The sequence below is a fragment of the Erpetoichthys calabaricus genome, chromosome 3 (assembly GCF_900747795.2).
Source record: "Erpetoichthys calabaricus chromosome 3, fErpCal1.3, whole genome shotgun sequence".
In the NCBI taxonomy this organism is placed as follows: Eukaryota; Metazoa; Chordata; class Cladistia; order Polypteriformes; family Polypteridae; genus Erpetoichthys; species Erpetoichthys calabaricus.
In genome coordinates this window covers 46,528,955-46,552,473 of record NC_041396.2, presented here as the reverse complement: position 1 = coordinate 46,552,473, position 23,519 = coordinate 46,528,955, and the positions used below count along the sequence as shown (strand labels likewise).

Sequence of the window (23,519 nt, the reverse complement as noted above, 5' to 3'; positions counted from 1 at the left end):
AAAATTTCATTTTTTGCTAGATATTCCTTTAAGGGTAAAGTTTGCACAAATGCTACAAAAAATTATTTTACTTACTTTTGAACATATGTTAATCTTTGTACCTAATTCTTTTTTCCGTTATATCCATCAGGTTCACTAAACAGTGCCTAGGATTTCTGGATAGTATACAGTAAAGTCAGTATGCTCTTCTATAGGCGGTAATCAAAATGACAAAGAGAAAGCATCACAACAGCTTAAAGGTTGTTTAATGTAATGAAAGGATTTTATGATGCTCTTCATTGTGCTATCTTGGATTCTAAGTTAGTGCAGGTGCATAATTACACATTTATAGTAATGCTAGTCCTTCAGGCACTGCTCTCCAGAAGTGCAATGTAAATGTTCTTGATCATTTCTTTTGTAAGTATATGGCTTTGCTTCTGGCAAATTTCTTCTCATTTTATTTGACAATTCTGAAAAAAAGAACACAAACATTCACTTACATAAAGAAATTGCATGAAATGCAGTTGAAAACCAAAATCTTGGGTGTAACATTGAATTAGTGGGCGTTACGATGTTAAGACATCAAACGAAATAAGGTAAAAGGAATATTTAGGGGTGGAAAACAAACAGTGGACACTGATGGTTTGAAAAGTATCACCTGGTATAATAAATCCCATTTCCTGGTGGTTCAAATTGTGGGATATACTAGGAAAGGACAAATTGTTCTGTTCTACCATGACAATCATATGGAAGCAGTGTAATGATGTCGGGTGTTTTTGTGGCAATTGTCAGAGAAATGCCAGAGTAACACAATGACATCTACACATCATTATCTTGCAGGTGGCATCTTCATAGAGGCACTGTATTAATCTGCTTGCAGTATGTGCTTTTTCATCAGGATAATATTCCAAAGGTAGGAATTCATCCAAATGCATTTGTATCCCTACATCCCATCTACAGTAAACTCCTGCAGGATCATATGAATTGAGCTACTGGCAGTTGAGCTACACAACAGGGCAGCTTGCATCAAGCATGTGACACATTGGAGCTGACATGAACCAGCATCCCTGCACTCCGGACACCATGTGTAGTGCATTCCCTGGAAAATTAAAGCTGATTTTTGGGCAAATGAGGAACTAACTCACTATTAGATAAGCATTCTTAATGAATACAGGAATTCCATTTTATTCTACTAATATAAAGACCAAAATGAAAAATTATATAATATCTGAATCTGTATGTCTGAAAAACACAGGCTGTTTTTGTTTATTCTTTATGCCAGAGTTTTGAAATTTGGTATACTGGTACTTCTCATCATAACTAGAATTTTTGACATAGCTTTTGGCCTTGCCCCCTTCCAGCAAGTGGCAAGAAATATTACAGTTGAACTACAAAAAGACAGATAAACAGCATCACACAAGGTGTGATGATCAGCATGGTTACAACCAAGACAACTGGGTTTGATTCCTGTCAATTGCATGTAACATTTTCTTTAATCAAATATTTATTTCAATATTTCTGTCATGGACCCAAGCTGCCTTGAATAGGCTCATATTGTCTCTGGAATTATTCATTGCAATTTAGAGTTGCAAACTAATAATACTAATCTCTGAAAATTATGCCACCATCGCAATCGGCCCTTTTTCATATTTGAGGCTGCATAAGACAGCTTTTGAAGACATAACTTTTAGCCTTGTTCAGGGTACAGCTGGGCCAGCTAGGAATCAATGCATGTGGTTGTAGCTTCACAGCAGACCAAACTCCTTTAATGAATTGGGTTCAGTGATCGCTTTTAGTTTTAACACAATTTCTTCCACTTCATATTTACAACAAAGTTTGGAAACAATACCCCAGTAAAGCCTCGAAAGAGAGCAACAGATTCAAATCAGCATGTGGTATGAAACACTGCAGTGTGATCTGTCAACACGGAAACAGCTCTTTAAACCAATATATTTGCATGTCAATTCCCTCCCATTACAGTTATCTTTTTTCTTGAATCAATCATTTCATTCATTATTTCTGTCATGACTACAAGCTGACATAGATTGGAGACAATATGCCCCCGAGTTATTTTTTTGCAGTTTGAGGCTTTTTGCACTAGAAGGAAAACCTCAACAGTAGCATATATAGGGTGGTCCAGATCTAACTATGCAACTTTTAATGCAGGAAAACAATGCAAGACAAAAGAAGTGTTCGAAATATCCTGCAATAAAAAAATGCAGGGCAGGTGCTGCCATCTATCGGCAACAAAAATAATTTTTTGTGAATCTCTATGTAATAAACTTAATAAGTTATAGTGTAATGAAAATTGAATAATTGCATAATTAGATCTGGACCACCTTGTACAAAGAAGCTCTCTACTACTAACAAAAGTTATATAGTAAATACAATAAATTCAAGGGTAATAATGCTTGGTATAGATATATATATATATATATATATATATATATATATATATATATATATATATATATATTTATAATTCATTATTACAATTATATCATTCTACTTTCTCACTCTGACATTTCCAGGTAATGCAGCTAACATTAAATGAAAAGCAAACTTCTGCTTTATCACTGAATATGTTTACCCACTTAATATCAGCTGGACTCCTTAATTTGTAATTAATATGAATTGTATATATAAAAAGATACACAAAATATATTCAAAGGTGATTTGCAATCATGTAAATGTCTACTAATATTTCTCAAGTACAGTTTTTGTATTAATCAAGCTGTAAGATTTCAGTGGAAGTCTTTTATTTGAATTTTGGTAGATTTATAACCAGTAATTGTATTACTGTCATCTGGTGGATTAAGACACAAATAATGTTTATCCAAACATTTTCTAAATTCACTTAACAGAGCAGGGTCACAGAGAAGCTGCAGCCTGCACCAGTAAACATCAGACATAAGGCGGTGCCAGCGCCTGAACAGGACGCCAGACCATCATGGAGTGAACACACGCACACACTGGGGCCAGTTTATCATCGCCAATCCAACTAACCTGCATGTGTTTAAACACAGAAAACACAGGAAATACACACACAGAACACTATAAGACTTTGAAATTCTGCCTACATACAACATAACAGTGTAACAATATTTTTAAAATTTATTATATAGTTCTAGGTAATGTGAGTGCAGTTGGTAACATTTTAATTAATATGTTTATATTTGAATATTTCAATAAAATGCTGTCATTATACAACTCACAGTGTAAGAGCCATTTCCTAGTTACATAAGATTCATAAATATTTTACTAGATGACAATGCATAATCTATGGGAGGTTCCCCTAACCCCCATAAGTAGAAGTGAATTGGTATATTCCAGCCATTTCTAACAGCTCTTACTAAACATTATTCGCAGTTAGTGACCAGCCTTGACATGTGTAAGGTGTAGAGGGCACATAGTTTTAAACTGTGCCTACGGGCCTTTTGAGTGTGTGAAGTAACTCGTAAGACAACGCGTTTATTTAAGTACCGAGCCGTACGTTTAAGGTGTACAGAAGAAGAAAATAAGAACTTTTAAGTACAAAAATAAAGTAAAGTTTCTCAAGAAAAGCTAAGTTTAGAGAAAATACATTTTACTTTTTTTTTTAGTTTTATTCTACGTGTGTAACTACTTTTTTCTTTATTCTTGTGTAGATTATTTACTTTTAATTTTCACTAAATATTTTTAAAACAAACTTTTGGACTAAGAGATTTCTTTCAGCACGCGTTTTACCCGTGCTTGAACTCGCCTTATACTTTGGAAGCTACACACAGGTTTGTAACTAAAATAACAGATCAAAAAATAAAAAGAGAATGCTATGAAATGCACCAATGTGACGTATGTAGTGTAGTACAGTGTAACTTACATATCTAACTTCAGTTTTACAGAACAATCAAGGTGGGCAAAGATGATTAATGAAATTACTGCTGTTGGAATCTATGAAGCTATTTTACTTGATAAATGTTGCTACTTACAGTGCATTTTTCTTGTAGTATTCCACAGCTTCTTTTGCAATTATTTCTGAGAACTTGGGATCATCCCAAGGAATGTCCTTTGGTACTGTAAAGGTCATTTCTGGTAAGTCAAAGAACTTAGCAGTCACTGTAGTGTCTCCAGGATCATTTGGATTCTGGCTGTTTCTTGACATCACCTATAGGAAATTAAACATTTTCACGTTTATGAAATAAGCATGCAATGAACAAAAATTGTTTTTCCACACTTTAACAATAAAGGCTGGTAGTTTTACATGTAATACTGTGTAATATGTACTGATATTGTAATAGTCTGAAGTAATCCAGCTATCAATTCATTTTCTGGATCACCTTTTATTTTATGGGATTGCAGGTATGCTGAGCCAGCCCCAGACTAGGCACCAGTCCATCACAGGACCCTCACCTACACTCACTTATACCAGGTTAAGTATCCTAACTTGCAATTCATTTGGATATGGAACGACATCTCAAGGAAAAACCCTTAAACAAAGGGAGAAAAATGCCCAGGTCAAAAATTAAATCCAGATCTTTGTGGTTGTAAGGCTGCAGTGATAACCACTGTGTCATAATGACATCTCTCTATATATATTAAATCCAACGTCGGTCTGTCTGTGTGTCTGTCCACTTTTCACGAGAGAACTACTTAACAGATTTTTTTCTATAATTTGCTTCAACTTTCTGGTTGATTTTGTGACTTCTTTCATCATGCTAAGTATCATAGTTCGCTGGCGAGAGCGATTTATTGGTGCGAATCCAAGGCAGAGGCTGCGGGCCGAGGGAGAGGGAAGCATGACATCAGGATTGGGGAGCCAGGCAGAGCCCTCCTCACTCATGCGCCAGCCTACGTTTGAATCGGTGTACCTCTGGCAACTTCTTGGAGCGTTACTTGCCTCCACTTAGCTAGCGATTTTTAAAGTTTGTCCTGTTTTACTACTACGTGGATGGACAGGGGACAGATAATACTTTATAAATATATGTTATTTCTCTGCTTTTCAATTTGATTATTCAGTTTAAGGTCTTGGGCTGCTGATGCCTATCTCAGCAGACCTAGGTGGAAAGTTGGAACCATTTTGCTGCAGATAACAATGCCTCGTAGGGTGTTCTTGTGCACACACCCATTCTCAAAAATAGTGGGCAATTTTAGCGCTACCAATAAACCTAAACTTCCGGCCCAGATTTGAGCCAAGCAGCTCTCTGAAACAATATGCTAATATTAATATAAATTATGACATACAAAAACTATCAAAATTATTAGGAACACCAATACACCTGCTTCTCCATTCAATGGATTATATATAATCAGCCAATCATGAGACAGGAAAACAATACATAAAATCAGTTAGGAGCGTCAGTTAATGTTCATATCAAACACCAGAATGGGTGAAAAAAGTGTGCTCAAGAATTTCGACTGTGCCGTGATTATTGCTGCCAGACAGCCTTGTTTGAGCATTTCTATAACTGCTGATCTCCTGGGATGTTCACACACAGCAGTCCCTAGAGTTTGCTCAGAATGGTGCAAAAAACAAAAATCATCCAGTGAGAGGTAGGTCTGCGATTGTAATGACTTTTTGATTAGATTGTTCAGAGAAGAACGTCCAGACTGTTTGACACAAAGGATACAGTAACTCAAATAAGTACTCTGTACAACCGCAGTGAGCAGAAAAACATCTCAGATGCACAACTCATCGAATCTTGAGGCAGATGGACTACAAGAGCAGAAGATCATGTTGGGATCCACTCCTGTCAGTCAAGAACAAAACTCTGAGGCTGCAGTGGTCATAGGCTCACAAAAACTGGACAGTGCAAGACAGGAGAAACGTAGCATGGACTGAATCTCGATTTCTGCTGATACACACAGATGGCAGGGTCAAACTTTGAGGCCAAAGGCATGAATCCATGCACGCAACCTGCCTTGTATCAACAGCCCAGTCTAATGGAAGTGGTGTAATAATAATTCTGTACATTTATATAGCTCTTTTCTCACTACTCAAAGTGCTCTCCACACAGGGAGGACCCGGGAAGTGAACTCACAATCTCCTTACTGCAAAGCAGCAGCACTACCAATGTGCCACCTGTGAATGGTGTGGGGAATGTTTACTTCAAATACTTTGGTCCCCCTAATACCAGTTAAAAATTTCTTGAATGCCAAGGCCTAATTGAATATTGGTGTTCACCATGTTCATCTATCTCTTCATGGTCACAATTTACCCATCTACTGATGGCCGCTTCCAGCACAAAAATGCACAATGTCACAAAGTAAAAGTCATCTTAAAGTAGTTTTTTGAATGTGATAAGGATTTCAGTGTTATTCCGTGACCTTCCCAGCCACCAGATCCGAATCCAATAGAACACCTTTGGGATGTGGTGGAATGGAACACTGAAAACATGAATGTGCAGCTGTCAAATCTGCAGAAATTGCCCGATGCAATTGTGTCCATATGGGCCAGAATCTCAAAGGAATGTTTTCAACATCTTGTGGAATCCATGCCAAGAAGAATTGAGTCTGTTCTGAAAACAAAAGGAAGCCCTACCCAGTATCGTTATAGTGTTCCTAATAATTTAATCAGTGAGTGTAATTGCTTTATTTGGTTTATTTATTTATTGACAGGAGGCTCTGCGGTGAGGTGAATACGGTTTTAATGTGTGTTTCTTTAGTGATTTCAGTTTCAAAGGCACATGAGGTGGTCATTCTCAAAGCTTCAACCGTGCCTGTAGGACTGTGTTTGTATTCATTATGTTACAGACTGGCTTCCTATTTAAGATGCATCTCTACCCTATTTAGGTTGCATCTCTGGTTCCCCATTATAATGAATTGCACAAAATACTCTTTTATATGGAGGAATAAACTAATATTTTAAGTCAAGCATATTCCCTCAAGTTCATACTAAAAGATAACCACAACTAAGAAAACCTAATTAGTGTGTGAGAATGTAACCATTATGCAGTTAAATAAAAACTAAGAACCATTTTATTTTATTCATTAAACAAACATACACTATTATATGTTGCTGCTACATTTGTAGATTCCTGGGTTCAGATCCTGCTCAGTCTTGAATCTATGAAGCTCCTTACAACTGTGAATGAGTTTTCTCAGATTTTCTCATTTTCTCCCATATCTCAAAGCAGTACCATTCTGTTGGAAACTGATCAGGTGTGAGATAGTGTGCCCTGCAATGGACTAAGGTCACATCTGTGGTTGGTTACTGTCATTTTATCTGATGCTGCAAGAGGAAAAATTATGCCTGTCTACAACTGTATATTAGAATGAGCAGGTTACAAAATTGAATTAATAAATATACAGAAGAGCACTGAAGCACAGAGGTTAGCATTTCAGTCTCACAGTTACAAGGGCCTTTTTTCAATCTCCAATTTGGCCTCTCCATGTTTAGTGTTGATGCACTCTTCTCTTATTCAAATGCATTTTTCTATATCTTTCTTTTTCTTCTCACAACTCAAAGATGTGAACTTTAGGTCCATTGGTGTTTGTGGCCATCAATGTACACCTGAGTGTGCCTATCCAGAACTAGTTCCTGCCTTTCATCCAAAATAGAAATGACCTTAGTGTTCCTCTTTAGTAGAATGAAAAATAAATGCAGGGATGGTTGTTTACATGTAATTATAACCGTTTGTTAATTGTAATTTTTTAGGAAACTGTCCATCATTCCATTCCCTCAACCTATTTATCAACTAAATGAACAAAATAATAAAAATAAGAGGAATGTGAATTTTAAAATTGAAAGAAAAACAATAAATAAACAGAACAAAAAGCATTAGCAAATATAAACCAATACCACCTGTGGTGAGCAGCCAGAACGCCCACAGTATGGAAGGACCGGGGGGAGAGAGTATTTTCGGGACAGTTTCTACCTCGGGCTGTCAGAGGGCAGCCCCCTTGGTTTCCAGCAGGGCCACGGGTCGTGAGCATGGGAGCTCAACCCTGTTGGAAGCCGTGGCCACCTCCAGGAGGTGCATAGACCTTTCCAGGACTTCCACTACACCAAGAAGTGTGGTTGAAAGAAGCTCGTTAGGCACCTGGAGTCCTTTCCTATAAAAGGGGGCCAGTCTCCACCGTTTGATGGCCAGAGTCAGGAGGAAGAGGACAAAGCTTGAGGAGGAGTGGAGGGAGAAGGACTTGTGGCAAGAAGGGACTGTGGGTTGTAGTGTTGGTGTTTTGTGCACACTTTAATACTGTAAATCAACCAGGTGTTGTGTTTGAACCTGTGTCCTGCCTATGTGTGTCTGGGTTGGCTTCACGCACCATTTTCTGTGATGTGCGTCCTTGCCTAACTAATAGGATAACCACATGCATCCACCTGTTTCCTGAGCCTGCTCATTCTATTACAGGAAATTGCTGTCCTTAAGAGGACAATAGAAAGCTTTCTAAAACTCTGATGTAATATGAAAGCAGAAATGGAACACCTAAATACACGTTTTGAATTCAAAATTGGCTCAAGCAAACACCCTGCAGCTACAGTAGTAGTAACAGAGAGTTGAGTTTGGGAACAAATGCCCTAATGAATATGATAAAGGATGTCAATATGAAACTTCCTGGGCTTCAGTAGAACAACATGTCCACTTGGCTAAAAGGGCTAAAATCTAAGAAAATATGATTTACATCAATAAACTGTTAGATGATTACAGTACAGTTCAGGAATATTACATTAAATAAAAATGATCAGCAAAATAAATACTCACTGTTGTAATCTGAAAAAATCCATCCTGCCTGTCAGTTGCATTAACAAGGGTAGACACCCATCCAAATTGTTCATTGAGCCTTTTCATTATATCAGTGGTGTTCAGAATTTCCTGCTGGAACTTCTTCAGCATCTCATCATACTCTTTAGTGAGTTTTTCCATTATGGCTAAAGAATTTTCAAACTCTTCCTTGAGGGGACCTTGCAAAGGTTTTTTCCCTGAGCAATCTGTAGAAAGATACTTGGAATTAGAACTATGATGTGAAAGTAAAAAATTATTTTAGATTTGAATTTCCATTAATGAATACCATCTCGTACAAGTTTCCTACAATGTAAACCTTCTGTAATAGTCAACGACATTACAGGACAAATAGGCAGATGTAAAAATTGCCCCTTGGGCTAAAGCAGTTCTTCTCAATTATTTTCTGTCATGCCCCCCCTAGGAAGAAGAAAACATCTCGCGCCCCCCGCGCGACTATAAATAGTATCATTTGTCTATAAAATTGTTATAAGTACACCTCTGCATAACACTGTATCCTTATTAACGTATAAGAGAATAAAAAAAGAAAGAAATATGGACCAATTTACAACAAAGAATAGCTTTATTAAATGTAACAGAAAAGATTTAAAGTGCATTCTAAATTCAAAAAAAATTAAATCCTTAATTAAACTATAAACATTTTTTGATTGACCATGTCAAACCATATGATACTGATTCAAACTGATCACCAACATTTACTCAGGAGCACAATATTAAAAAAACTTTAACCTGCAAAACAAAAATATATAAAATAATTTGAGCTGATTTTTTAATCAGAGATGATGTCTGGATTAATGGCTACAATGAGCACGTTTTGCAATGCACAGCTTTTCGAAGCAGGGTTTGAAGCAGGACACAGCAACTCTCAGCTCCTTCTCAATGTGTAGCCGGGACCTGTATTTGCTTTTCAGAGCAGCAACAGCAGAGAAGCCAGTCTCACACAAGTAAGAAGTTGCAAATGGAAGAAGAATGTGCACAGCTCTTTGTCCTAAGAGTGGATATTGCTTCTCCACATTCAGCCAGAATTCACTCAGTGTCTGGGATGTGAAACTTAGTCTCAATATGGAGTCAGATGTGATTTCTATGAACTGCTCCTTCTCTGCAAGGCTAAAACCAGTTGGAGCTGGTGCATTAAAAGGATCTCTCACCCAGTCATACTGGGAACTGTTTTTAGGGAAGTACTTTGTAAAGAATCCCATCAGTGATGAAATATGCTGCTTACTGCTTAAAATATGGAATCACTGAGGTGACATCATAGTCAGTAGTGTCAACAAATTCCTGCAAGTTCTCAAATGACACAGTATTTCCTTCATCAAGTCGCCTGCCCCACATTGCAAGCTTTCGAGTGAAAGAGTTGATCTTGTCTGTGACCTGAGGGAGGTGTTGATTTTTCCCTTGAAGCTGTAGATTTAGTTCATTGAGCTTTCCAAATATGTCACTCAGGTAAGCAAGTTTCATCAGAAAGTTCTCATCACTAAACTTTCTTGCAACTTCATACTTGTGCTCCTGCTCCAAAAACATTCTTATCTCTTCTCTGAGCTCAAAAACTCGGGATAACACTTTTCCTCGTGACAGCCACCTTGCTTCACTGTGAAACAGCACAGCTTGATGTTCAGCTCCCATCTCCTCACAGATAGCAGAGAAAACTCTTGTTTTTAGTGGTCTGGTCTTTATTAAATTGACTACTCCTACAATGTCAGTCATAACCTCACTTAATTCAGAGGAAAGGTGCCTTGATGCCAGTGCCTCTCTATGTAAAATACAGTGTGTCCACTCAGCATTAGGTGAAGCCTTCTTTATGAGAGTCCGAAGTCCTTTTCTCATCCCTGCCATGGTCTGTGCACCATCACTGCAAACACCAATGCAGTTCTCCCACTTTAGCCCATTCTCAGTCAGGAAGCAGTCTAGCATTTTGAATAGCTCTTCGGCTGTGGCTCTGTCTCTGACATATTTACAAAAAAGTAGATCCTCATACAGGGAATTTGTCATTTCAAAACGTACATAAGCAATAAACAAACAGTCTTTGTTGCTGTCAATTGCTTCATCAAATTGTAAGGCAAAACGTTTATCTTTGAGTTTTTCTACCAGCTGTTCTTTAAGATCGTCAGCAATGTCATTTATACGTCTAGCAACAGTGTCATTTGACAGAGGGATAGTTTTTATTTTTGCAGCACTTGCGTCATCCAGCATGACAGAGACCATGTCTAATACTGCAGGCAGTATCAGCTCTTCTGCTATGGTGTGGGGTTTTTTGCACTGAGCAATTTGGTACGCCACCTTATATGATGCCAACAACGCTCGCTGGTTTACTGAAGTAGCAGTCAGAAAGCGGGATGATTGCTGGCAATATTCAACACGTTTTCGCTGTCTTTAAGTGACGCCTTAATTTATTTGGCTTCATGCTGTCCGCTGCCAACATTTTTAGACACAGTAAGCACACCGGTCTTTCCTCGTCTCCCACCGTAGTCACAGTGAAGCCAAGCGCTACATACGCTTCGTCATATTTCCTCGTCTTAGCTTTCGGGAGACTTTCGTTTGTCTCTTTATCTTCTTTTTTCTCCGCCTGTCTTCTCATCCCTGTTAAAATTTTTTTCATGATGTCACTTGAGGGTCTGCTACACTTCGTGTCTACACTTCATACTCATACTTAGTACTGTGTGCAAAGCGCGCATGCTCAGTGCAAACAAAACCCCTACACCACCGAGCGAATGCTCCCTGCGCACACTCTGCCAATGAGAGCACCACTGCCCCTTAATGTAGTGGAGTGGTATTGCACTTTATTCTAGAACAGTAAAAAAAAATCAAAATAGAAAAATAAAAAAGCATGTTCCCCGAGGTCAAACGCGCCCCCCTTGACGGAGCCCCACTATTTGAGAAGCACTGGGCTAAAGTAATGTCAACCAACTCAAATGTGTCATTTTTATAAACAAGACAACCTCAAAATACTACAAAGTACATAGTAACTTAACTATATTCACTATAATTGATTGATCGATTGATCTAGCTATCTATCACATTTAAATTCTATGTGGAAAGTATTGGCCAAAGCTGGGAGTGCAATGTCCGTTTCTGTGATAGACGAGAAATAGCCAACTCTTTCTACTACCTGCCCAACTATTTGGCACATTATTTAAAAGGGTCTCTAGTTAGACAGCCAGTTAGTCTTATGACCCACAGAGGAATCAAACCATTCCTGCTTCACTTGTGCTTTGCACACTCTTACCATTGCGTCCGTTTCTAAGGAAGGCTGTTTCTGACGGCCATTCCAACACTCTTTTAATTTATATGTATGCATTTCATTCTGGGTCTATAGTGACCAATGCACATAAACAGTGTAAGGGACAGCCGGCAGCTCAAACTGGCTGGGATGCCCCGAGTAGGAAAGGATGGGGGAAGACAACTACGTTTAGACACTGCCTCCCCCAAGACAGTAGATGGGGACTGCCCTGCAGCATAGCAGTGCCCCGGATTCCCGCAGAGCACTATGGGATTTGGAGTTCGGCTTCACACCCCTGTGAGTACCGCTGGGATACTCTGCAGGAGGACCTGGGGAGTCCTGCTTCCTTCATAGCCCGCTGAAGAAAAGTTCTCCATCTGACCATGGACGGAAGAACAGAAGCACTTCTGGGTCTGACACTATATAAAAGGACTGCTGTGAACCCAGCAAGCGAGGCTGAGTCGGGAAGAGGTGAACAACACTTGCTGGGAGGTGTGCAGGAGAGAATTAAGATTATTATTGTGGCTGTGGTTCTTCGAGGGCACTGTTGTTGAGAAGAAAATAATTAAATATCTTCTTGGTGCTTTTACCTGGTGTCCTGAGTGTCTGTCTGTTGGGTTTAAAGGGGCAACAGCAACCCCTAGCGTCCACAACAGACATACAATAAATAAGATATACAATCTAAAAGAGCATAACACCTACACCTCCATGTCTGAGGACAACTCACACTTCTTCACAATTTGTGACACACTTCTATCAGTGCAAAGCAGAGTATTCACTGGGAGCATCATATCCCTGTAGAGCACCTGATCACATTAAGACCATAAGGCACTACAGAGGTTGGTGAAGTTGGCACAAAATATTATCAACACCAAGCTGCCTTTGCTTCAAGGCATTTTTTAATGTAAAAGTAAATTTTACTTACACAGTACACACTAGCAAAGCAAGTTTGTCTTGTTGAACAGTTCATACCAATTATATTCTCATTCTCATTCACAAATGAATTACAGTTTCTATTGTTGCATATCCTATTCCATTACACCATATAACAAAACGACTCTTGTTAAGAAATATTAATTTTTCCCTCATTTTCTCCAATATTCACAAACCCTTCCATCTCTCTTTAGCAGCTGTGAATCCCTACTTCTCAATATCTACCTTCTAGTTTCCTTTCCAGACTCTTTTATACTCAATGCACATCTCTGGTCACATTTCTCTTTATCAGAATACACCTGGCATCTCATATCCTCCTAATTTTACTTCAGTGATGTAACACCGAATAGTTGAAAACTAGTTTAAAAAATGTTTAAATAAGGGTTTACCTATGGACTGAATCGCCTTGCACTTTTCACATTCTTCCTTGAGGTTAAGGCAGCCAGCTGAATTTCGACGAATTTCTCGGCATGTCATTTGATTGTTTCCATTTGGTTGGGATATAATGACATCTTCATTGACAGAGCCATCTAGTCATGAGGTAAAAAGAAACTATTAATGTGTTTGTTTTAAGAAAGTTAAAATTGAACTTTTATATTTAGTATACTGTACATTTAGTGTAAGGTAATTTGTTGTACATCAAAAAATTATCAATGAGTGGAATCGTCCATTTTCAAACTGAATTCAGTTCAGCATAACAGAGGCCTGAGTCTACCATTCCTTTACAGCAGCATGGACACACTGACAAAAGGCCAACTCACACTCACAAGTTAATACTATGTGCATATACAGTGTACTGGATGAAAACCTGAGTACTTGGAGAATTATCTACAGATGCAAGAGAAGAATATGCAAACTGCACCTAATAAATGAACAAGCTGAGATGGAAAAAACAGAACTGTAGACTTTTGAGGGAGCAGATCTAACCAATGTACCAACACATTAACACAGTAGCCAGCTACGTACCAAATACCTGTTTTTTTATTACACAATTTTATTCAACTTGCCCTCTCTATGTGTCTGGGTCAAATTTTGAAATCAATTTTTACCCACTTTTACCAAACTGATTTTCTTCAAACTTGGCTTGAATGCTGATGTCCGATGACAATGCAATATTTCATCAGTTTTGACCCAAGATCTGTACATTAATTACGTCAAATTTAAATTTCTCATTTCCTTATATTATACTTTTAGCAAATACACACATATTATATATATATATATATATATATATATATATATATATATATATATATATATATATATATATATATTAGTGCTTTTAGCCAACACACAGATATAGAAAAAAATAGTGGTGGTGGTCAAGTGGTTAGCATGTTGGACTTTCAATCAAACAGTCGATGGTGCAAGACAAATGTAGACAAATTAATTAAAAAATAATTTTTTTGATTAATTTATAGTGAAGTTTTCTCCAGTTATAACCATTAACCTACATAATTTAATCAACCTTTATATGCTGTGTCATTTTTCTTTCCATAGTTAAACTGGTTAGAAATGTCACTTTAACAAATTTATGCATTTTAATTGAATTAAATTAATTCTTTTATGGGCACTCAACAATTTTATTTTATTAAGTCACATATGACCAAAAAAATCTTACCACAAGAAAAAAAAAATATTTTTTTTTACTTTTTAGTGCATTCTTGAATACAATCATGTCACTTAAAAAAAATAAAAGTATATTTTTTATTCTATTCAAGGGTATGTGAACATTTCTTGTTTTACTTTTTAGTAACATAAAAATATATTTTTATGAAAGGAAGAAGGCATGTCAGAGGAAGAACAAGAAACATGAAATGTTAATTTAGCAAAAAGTTACATTTAAATAAAGATAAAATAAGAGATAGAGAAAGCAAAAATTCAAAATGTTTTCGATATGTACGTATATATCCAAGGGGTACAATTAATAATAAATTCGACAGGCATAATGAACAGTAGGGGGAACAATTTTAATTATTTTGGTATCTTGGCTTACCTGTTCATATGGCATTTGTTAACCAAAAAGAACATCGATGGATCTATTTAAAAACAGCATCACTGAGAAGGTTGGCCTTGCATTCCTCTCAAAAGGTTTCTCTTTAAAACTGAGTTGTTTGAAATGTTCACCCAATATTAAGGAAAAAGATGGCAGGTTAAAGCATTCGGCATATGAGAAAGTATCACAACACGCTTTAATTCATCTGCCTGCCAAAGTGATGGAGTTCATTTCAATAACCACTGCTTAGGTCGCGGGATGGGAATTTAGTGTTAAAAAGGGGCACAGAATGTAATGTCAGCATCACTGAAAGGGTGAGTTATATCCAAAAGAACTCTTTTCACCATCTATGTTCAGCTGGGGGCAGTGGGGTTCTTCATAGTCTGGTACATTTTATTACACGCAGATACATTTTACAGATATTTCTCACATCACTCACTAAAAGAAAAAGCTGTGGTTTAAAAATGTTTGTTTTTGCTTATATTAACCGGATCACCTTAAATTTAGGGCCACTAAAACAGCCTCACAGTATGCCACACATGTCAGAAGAGGGAAAATGCTGCAGAATATTGCAGCTCCATAGATGAGGAATTTTGTCTCATGCAGTTGAGGTCAATTCAAATAAAGTCTAACTGGGTGCATTGTCATCACTCGTGGCTTTCGTTTAGAGTCAGTCTTAATAGACCTGATCAGTGTCTGTGTAGAATTTTCATGCTTTTCCTTGTGCCTGTGTTCATTTTTCGGAGTACCCTGTTTTTCCTGCCACACCCTATTTGTGTTGAGTTAAACTGATCCTTCATGAGAGCCTCACACCCTGTGGTGCTTGGTGACACTGCACACCCTGCAATAGACTAAGCAGAATGGAGAATATATTTTTCATTTTATTGATGAAAAAACAATTGAGTTTTGTTTGTTCTGTTTTTATATTGTAAGCAAACAATGTTAAACAATCACGGATTTCAATGGAACAAAATTAATTTCAAAAATTTGAAAAAAGCAGATCATTTCCCCCAACACATCTAGTCATTTCCCTTTCATACAATGTTTTCAAGATATTCCCAAGATTTTAAATTTCTTTTGCTTTCATATGCAATAATTGTTTACGTATCTAGAGTTCTGTGTGTGACAAAAAAATTTTTAACATTTAAAATTTAAGATTAACCAGTTTCTAATTTGGGATAGGTGGCTTGATCAAGAATTAACAAAGAAGAAAAAGTTGTTTAGAGAAAAATAAAATGGACTGTAGAAAGAGAAAGAGGAAAAATTTGAGATAGAGGAGACAAAAACATAGACACAGAACAGTCCATTACTAGCCACAGCAGTTTCACTCTTTTGTACCTAACATCAATAGTCCACACTGCAGCAGAAAGTACATGAAACAAGTAAAACACATTCAACAAAAATGAGACGCATGAATGAAGAATAAAGAAAGTCAACAGAAAGACGTCTAAGAAGTAAGGAGAGGGAATGGAGCTTTTAAAGGTGTCGCATTTGGCTTGGTGGGTTTTCCCTAAAATGTCCTCTTCAGAATAATATAATTTTTCATACATTCATCAAAGGTTAGCACTTAATAGAAGTGACTAGCTGATACACTCTTCAGACTCTCCAAAATATGCGATATTATAGAATGTAGCATTTGCACCCACAACCTTTCCAATGTGATCCACAGATCACAGTGCTGTTTGTGCTTAAAAATCTAAAAACAATAAGAGACTTCAGAGATTTGTGAAAGAATTCTTATTGTAATAGTCAAAGAAAGTATTTATGCCCTTCAGACCATAGCAGAAGCAAAAACTGCAAGTGACTCTTATCATCACCCTTAAATGACCCATGGAGTTGTTGAGTTTTCATTAAAGGCATGCATAATATCCTCACTTGTCTTTTGCAAAAGAAACTCTAATGGCAAGGCCATTATCGCCTAATAGCAGCCTTAGTGCATTCTTTACAATTATTTACAATGGCTGATGCTCAGAAATATGCTGCTTCCTCATTATCTTTTCTGTATAAATTAGGAACAAAAAGGGGAGCACAAAAGATGGTACAATTAATCCTTTCAATGCTCTTGCCAAAAGTTTGAATTTAGCACAAAGCTTTCAGTTGTACTGCAGTAGCTCTTATATACACATGTCAATTAGCAAATGGTTATTCTGTGTTCCAAATGTCCACATTTTAGTGCATTATGATGCTAACGTGGTTAATCCTGCTGCTTAATAGACCCAGCATCTTGGGTTTGAATCCCATACCTGGTTGTAGTTTGAGTAGCATTTGCATGTTCTTCCCATGTCTGAGTGGAGTTTTCTCAGGAAACTGGGGTTCTTTTCACACATACCTAAAAACGTATGCTTGACTGGTCATTCTAAATTGGCCCTACAATGAACTGGCAGCTCATCCAGGGTTGGTTATTGCCTGGCACCCGATACAGCTGGGTTGAGCTCCAGCATCCCATAACACTAAACTGGAGTAACACCTGAAATACTCAAACAAAAAATACTTTTGTTTTATCCTTTCAAGAACATTTTGGTGGAAATCTTGTTACAAATAGTAAACTTTCATTTATACTCATACATTTTTTTTAAACTTAATTCTATGGTGGCTGCACACATACCCACAAACAAACTCCCCATGCATCTTGCTTAGACACACAAAAATTAATAGGTATACCTGTTGGAAAAGGTTCCATTAAGTCAAACTCTTTCTCTGTGATTTGAGAAACTGAATCGAACATCCTTTGGACCATGTCGAACATTGGCTTGAACATATCATGAAATCCATGTCTAAAGAAATGCGATCTGATGTCGGGATGGTTCATTTGGTAGAATGGCATCATCCTGTGAGACATGAGTGGGGTGGTCATGGGATAGCCAAAGTTCATGCGATACCGGAAAGGTGAATGTATGTGGTCAAACACCTTCTCACTGTCTTGGAAGATACTATCCACTCCATCTGCAATTTCTGCATAATGCTCTTCTAGGTCTTCAAACTGCTTTTCTTGTTTTTTGTCTGTTTCTAGAAGGGAGTCTAATTTTTCACCATTAATCCAAATGGATATGGGAGACGTCTTGTTGAGGAACTCTTCCAGCTGGTAAAAAAGACATTTTATAGATAATTATGCCAATAAATAGTCAGAAAATATCCTCACTGCAATAAAACAGTTCTGTTTTTTAAAACATCACCTGGAGAACCTAGATAACAGAAATTGTCCATATTAAAATTCAAGCTGCTTATTCCTACATACTGCAAAAATGTGAAGCATCAAGTGAGTACTCAAAATTCTCAAAAACAAAAATAAAGAAAATTCAGCTGAATTCTCTCATTTATTATGGTTTGCCAATAAAAAATCAAGGGAACAACATTTAAGGTTGGAATTAAAAATTATTTTAAAAAGCCTTTATTGTTTTCTTTCAGTTCCAAACTTTCTTTCAAAAAAGTTGCAATCATATTTTAATAAACATTTTAAAATCTAATATTCTGAAAATATTGGTGTTCCGGGCTCCAATAAGAGATTATCTTAATCACATACCACAATTGCCAAGACAATACTGATTAATGTGGAAAATATCTGTCTGCATCCACTTTGGGGAGAAAAATCACACAAGCATTGTATTTTATATATATTATATATATATATATATATATATACACATATACTGTATAACTGTATATATATACTAGCTGTGTAAGCCTGAGCTATAAAAAGCCGGGGGTCCTAGAAACTATTTAAATTGTCAGAAAAAAAAAATTGAAATGTAGAGATGTCAGGTAATTGAAAGGAACTACTCTGGGCATCTCTCTCCAAGGAGATTTCGTTTTGCCGATGTGCTTGCATCATTTGCATCATTTGGAGGAAAAGTAAACGGGATACCATTTTGCAAATGTGCTTACCACACTTCTGTAATAGCTGATAAGCGAGTGACACTCTCTTTGGATGTTTCGTTTTGCTGACGTGCTGGCCTCGCTTGCGTATCCTCGGAGGTGAAGCCCTTAGCCCGACTCCACCTCTCACTTCCGGGCCGGTCAGACACACACACTTCCACGTGTAGACGTTTATATATAAGATATATATACAATGCTTGTCTGGTCTATATATTTTATATACACACTTTGTTAATTCCCAAAGGGAAACTATTATTCCTCATAACCTCTTTTTTTTTTTGAAGGTCAGAGTACATTAAGGGATTTGGACTGGCAACCCTCCATTTTGCTAGTGTAGATCTGCCAAGCATGGACATACCATGGGACTGATTGAATATTATACATTTTAATGGAGATTTAAAATGCTCAGAAATTAAAATATACAAAGAAGAAATTAACTGATTTAAGGATTGATTGAATTTTCATTTTTTTTTTGGCTGTTGAGTATGTGTGATATCTAGCATCACTATAATTATACAGTATTTATTTTAAGAATAGGTTTAAGTTTGTATTAGATAATGTTCTGGGAGGCATGTTTTACTTAAGAGCAGCTGGGTTTTGATGTTAACCCAACAACTGTCCCCAAAAGTCTCTTTAGGAGAGTCTGTGATTCAGCCACAGGTATTCTGGTTATGTCCTGAAGAGATGCACATCAGTTAGACTGGACACTCTAAATTGACCAGTTGAGACTGATTTTGAGTACATTGGTGGGTATGCTGCATGATGGACTAGCATCACAAACTGGGTGTATTTCTGTTTTTTACACAATGCTTCTTGACTAAATGAGTATGGAAAATTATCTGATTTGCAGAATGTATAATTTAATAATGTTTGTATTTTCAGGTTACTGTAAAGGCATCTAAAAAAAAAAAGTAACAAATCTAATTTTAAACACAAATTTAATACCATCACAGTGTGTAATTGAATGCCTAGTGGTATCACTTTCAAGATGGCAAGATATTTCTAAACATGGTTTATGCATAGTGGTGCATACTATGATGCGACGTCTGTATGCCAAGGGTAAAATTCTATCTGAAATTTATCAATAATGTGTATAGCTTTGTGGTCCAGTAATCATGTCATTGATACACCATGTGTTGTTGCTGTGCTTTCTGTGAAAATCCTGGACCACTTATACTTACAGGCAAGACCTTATTCCAAGATGATTTCCATCTCTTTGGCATTTTGAAACAGTAATTAGATCAAAGCAATTTTCTCCTGATGAGAACACACAAGCCAGATTGAAATCCAAATTTCTTCTAAGAAGGGGATGCACCCTTAGTGTTCTGATAAAACAGATGCTTGACAGGTTTGGAGGCTATGTGCAAAAGTAATACTTGACTCAGTGTTTGTTTTGCTAATGAATAAAACAAAAAGCTTTTCAAATAAATATTAAGGAGTACAAGATCATGTTGCTTTTTGACATACCTTGTATTTTGAGGAGTGTGCATGTGGTATGTCGTTGTCTACTAAAAAGATAATTTCAATAAGAATAATTTGAGCTAAATGAAAAGTTTTGCTTGCAAAATCCTCTTGCTCGTCTTGCATCTATTTCTACACTCCAAGTAGACCACTATGTGAGATGGTAACCATCTAAATGGCTGCCCCAGCTACATTGTTCATTGCATTTGTGAATGAAGTGCTCTCCGGCCTCTTCTTGATATATGTATCTTCAAGATTTGACTTTTAAAACTCAGCATGAATTATATCAAGTTTTCATTAGGTGAATTGTACAGACCTGTTGTACACTTAAAGGCAATGTCTCAAACAAATACTTTCATGCACCCATCATATTTAAAACCTAATTATGGGTCATAGAGGAGTAGACCTCAACAATATTATGTCTTGGATTGAAATTATGTATATTTTATGGTTGATTGATATTTTATTGATATTTTTTTTTTTTCACTTTATATTTTTTTCTGTTGATTTCACAATTGATTTTTATTATTTATTTTTATATACTATATTAATTCAAAAAAACAAATGGTATTTTTGTATGACCTTTGGGGGTCAGACCGCAGGGTCAGCCATTGCACAGAACCCCTGGAGCAATTTTTAGGTTAAGGGATTTGCTCAAGGGCCCAACAGAGTAGGATGCCTTATGGAAGTAATGAGATTTAAACCAGCAAATTTCCACTTACCGGCACAGATCCTTAGCCTCAGAGCCACCACTCGGCCCTAATGTTGTAATTGTAGTTATGTTCCTTGTTGTTTGTGGCTGGAGTCCCCAGGAGACGGAGCCACTCTGACATCACCATTTCTGAGCCCACCCTCAGGCTATTTATACTGAGTCAGATGGTCTAAGAGGAGGGCTCGTTTATGTTTGGTGGAGTTATTATGAGTTTTTGGTATTGGATTGTTTGTTTGTTTTTGATTATTTTTAAGAATTCAAGGATTACCTTTTAGGTTACCCCATTGTGCCTCTTGTTTGTTCTTTTGTGCTTTTCCTTGCATTCTTTAGATTCCTGTAAACAATCTTTGATTTGTAACAATTCTTTGTTGCCTTTTTTTGAACAAGCCAGAGGTTGACGGTTACCCTCCCCCTAGTAGGGTTTTTGTTGTAGATTTTGAGATTTTTAGCTGTATTGCTAACATCCCATTTTTGGGGCCTGCTCTTGATGAAGGCCAAAGGTAGTCTGGGCTGCTTACTACCTGTTTTTGAAGGTCTTACCTGTTTTGATTTTTGTAAAACTGCATTTCATAACAAACAGCTTTCACCAGGATCCAGACCTTATAGTTTAGGAAGGCCCAGTAGTGCAGCAGTGTTTTTGTTTCTTTATGTCATTTCATAATTTGTATATCTCTTGTTATCTGGCATTGTTCTAGATGTGGAGGTGCACCATGGATACATTACATGAATAACATTTTAAAATGACTCTCAAGGTCCAACAATACAACTTACACGTCTTCCAACTGCACCAGATGCACTGCTGCAGGTCCTGGAATAATATCTTATACAGCTCTGTTTCAGGCATGGTTTACATTCCTCCCACAAGGCCTGGATTGATTCATTGCATACCTTCTGTGCTTCATTTAGCTTTACCTCTATCTCTTCAGCAACCTTTATAGCCTCCTAATGAAAGAATACAAATAAAGTTGCTTTAATTGTACAAAACAAAATAAATAAATCTCAGCATTGTATAACCTAGGAATGTCTAGAACATAATCAGCTTTCAGTTTGTAAGACTTACATTTTATTTGCAAACCATTCCAACCCTTCTTTTATTCATATCTTTAAATTGAAATTGGGAATATGTTTTATTTGCAGGCTTTGAGATAAATAACACAAAGCAGTGTATTTCTGACTGACTTGTAATTGATTCTTTGTAATGTAATTTAACATTCTCAGGCTAATTTAATTCAATGTACATTTGTGGGAGGCCAGACTCTATCCTGGCAGAGCAGGGTACAACGCAGGAAACTGACATACACACAGCCACATTCACACACTAGATTAACCGAACCAGCACATCTTTGTGGAATGTAGAGATGAAAGCCATTAAGAATAAAAATGTATTGTAATTTAATTCATATTATTAGAGGTACAAGCACTTAATGATTGGTTGATGTTGTCTCACTACAGATCTTGATACAAAGCTTTAGAAATCTTTCCAGACATGGCTGAAAGGTCAGAAAAATATTGGGATTAAATGTTATTGACAATATTACATTACAATTCATAAACCAATGATCCATTTAATTTTCTAACATTAGGAGACACGTCCTTCCTAGAAATTGCTTGAGTTCCTCTCACCTACCTGTGAGCTAAGAAGTGGAATGCTACTCAGTGGTACTCAGTCCAGACTGGTAAGGAAGGCTGGTGTGTTTATAGGTTGGTGAACTGATTCATGGTCAGCTTTCCACACATCAATACAATTTAGTGTGAACAATTTATTTGTCAATGTATTATTGGATTGTGGAGTGACATAACAGTTCCACATAAGTGTTGGTCCAGCCTGGATTGGTCATGACACACAAGTGCTGTAAGACAGCAATGCTATTTAACTTTCTATCCCAACAGTAAGAATAACAATATACAAAACTGATTCATTCTTTATATTAAAGTATATTATTATTATATTCAATGGACAAAAAAATAAATATTACACAAAAATCAGTTACTAAAAAAACACACATAACAGATCAATATTGAGTTCTCCAGACAAGTACTTTATAAACAGATAGCATTATCTGCTTTTATCTTTCCTCAGAACAGGAATATGGGTAATGGATGAATGGATATATCAAATTTTGAACACAGTTTGAATAAAGATTTCAATAAATGCATTTTTACCTCTTTCTGTTGTTTGGTCTTGTCTAATTTTTTTAAATAGGCTTTGTGTTGTTTTTCAGACTTTTCCATCATGGTCTTCATTTGTTTAACTCCTTCTATTGCATCATCAATTTCTTTATCTATATGTTTCTGTCCTTGTAAGGATATTACTGAAAGAAAAAAAAAATAGCAGACATGTGTCATTGAATTTCATAAAAAACTTCATAAATAAATATATAGTAGTACCATTTGTACTTTTTATATGTTGCCATTAACAATTAATTTGAAAACTGGAAATGCAATTACTTTTCTGTGAATACATTTTATTATGTATATTCTTAAACATGTGAGAATTTGTTTTCATTTATGATACTTTTTTTGAGATTATTGATCACATTATTATTATAACTAAAGAACAATTCACTCAAGAATATTACATCATTAAATTACATTATTGAATACTAAACCCTCAAAACCCCCTATCAA

General features: G+C 36.5%; 1 protein-coding gene across 1 annotated transcript in view; it reads right to left on the bottom strand.

The window, feature by feature from the left end:
- Positions 1–228: 228 nt before the first annotated feature.
- clu (clusterin) overlaps positions 229–23,519 on the bottom strand; it is a 37,346-nt gene continuing 14,055 nt past the window's right edge. The window contains exons 4-10 of the mRNA XM_028796745.2: positions 23,055–23,203; positions 21,663–21,833; positions 17,507–17,924; positions 13,239–13,379; positions 8,661–8,887; positions 3,948–4,123; positions 229–449 (exon numbers count right to left, since the gene is read on the bottom strand). Coding sequence (XP_028652578.2) covers positions 437–449; positions 3,948–4,123; positions 8,661–8,887; positions 13,239–13,379; positions 17,507–17,924; positions 21,663–21,833; positions 23,055–23,203 — 1,295 coding nt within the window. The 3' untranslated portion in view covers positions 229–436. The remainder of the gene's footprint in view (positions 450–3,947; positions 4,124–8,660; positions 8,888–13,238; positions 13,380–17,506; positions 17,925–21,662; positions 21,834–23,054; positions 23,204–23,519) is intronic.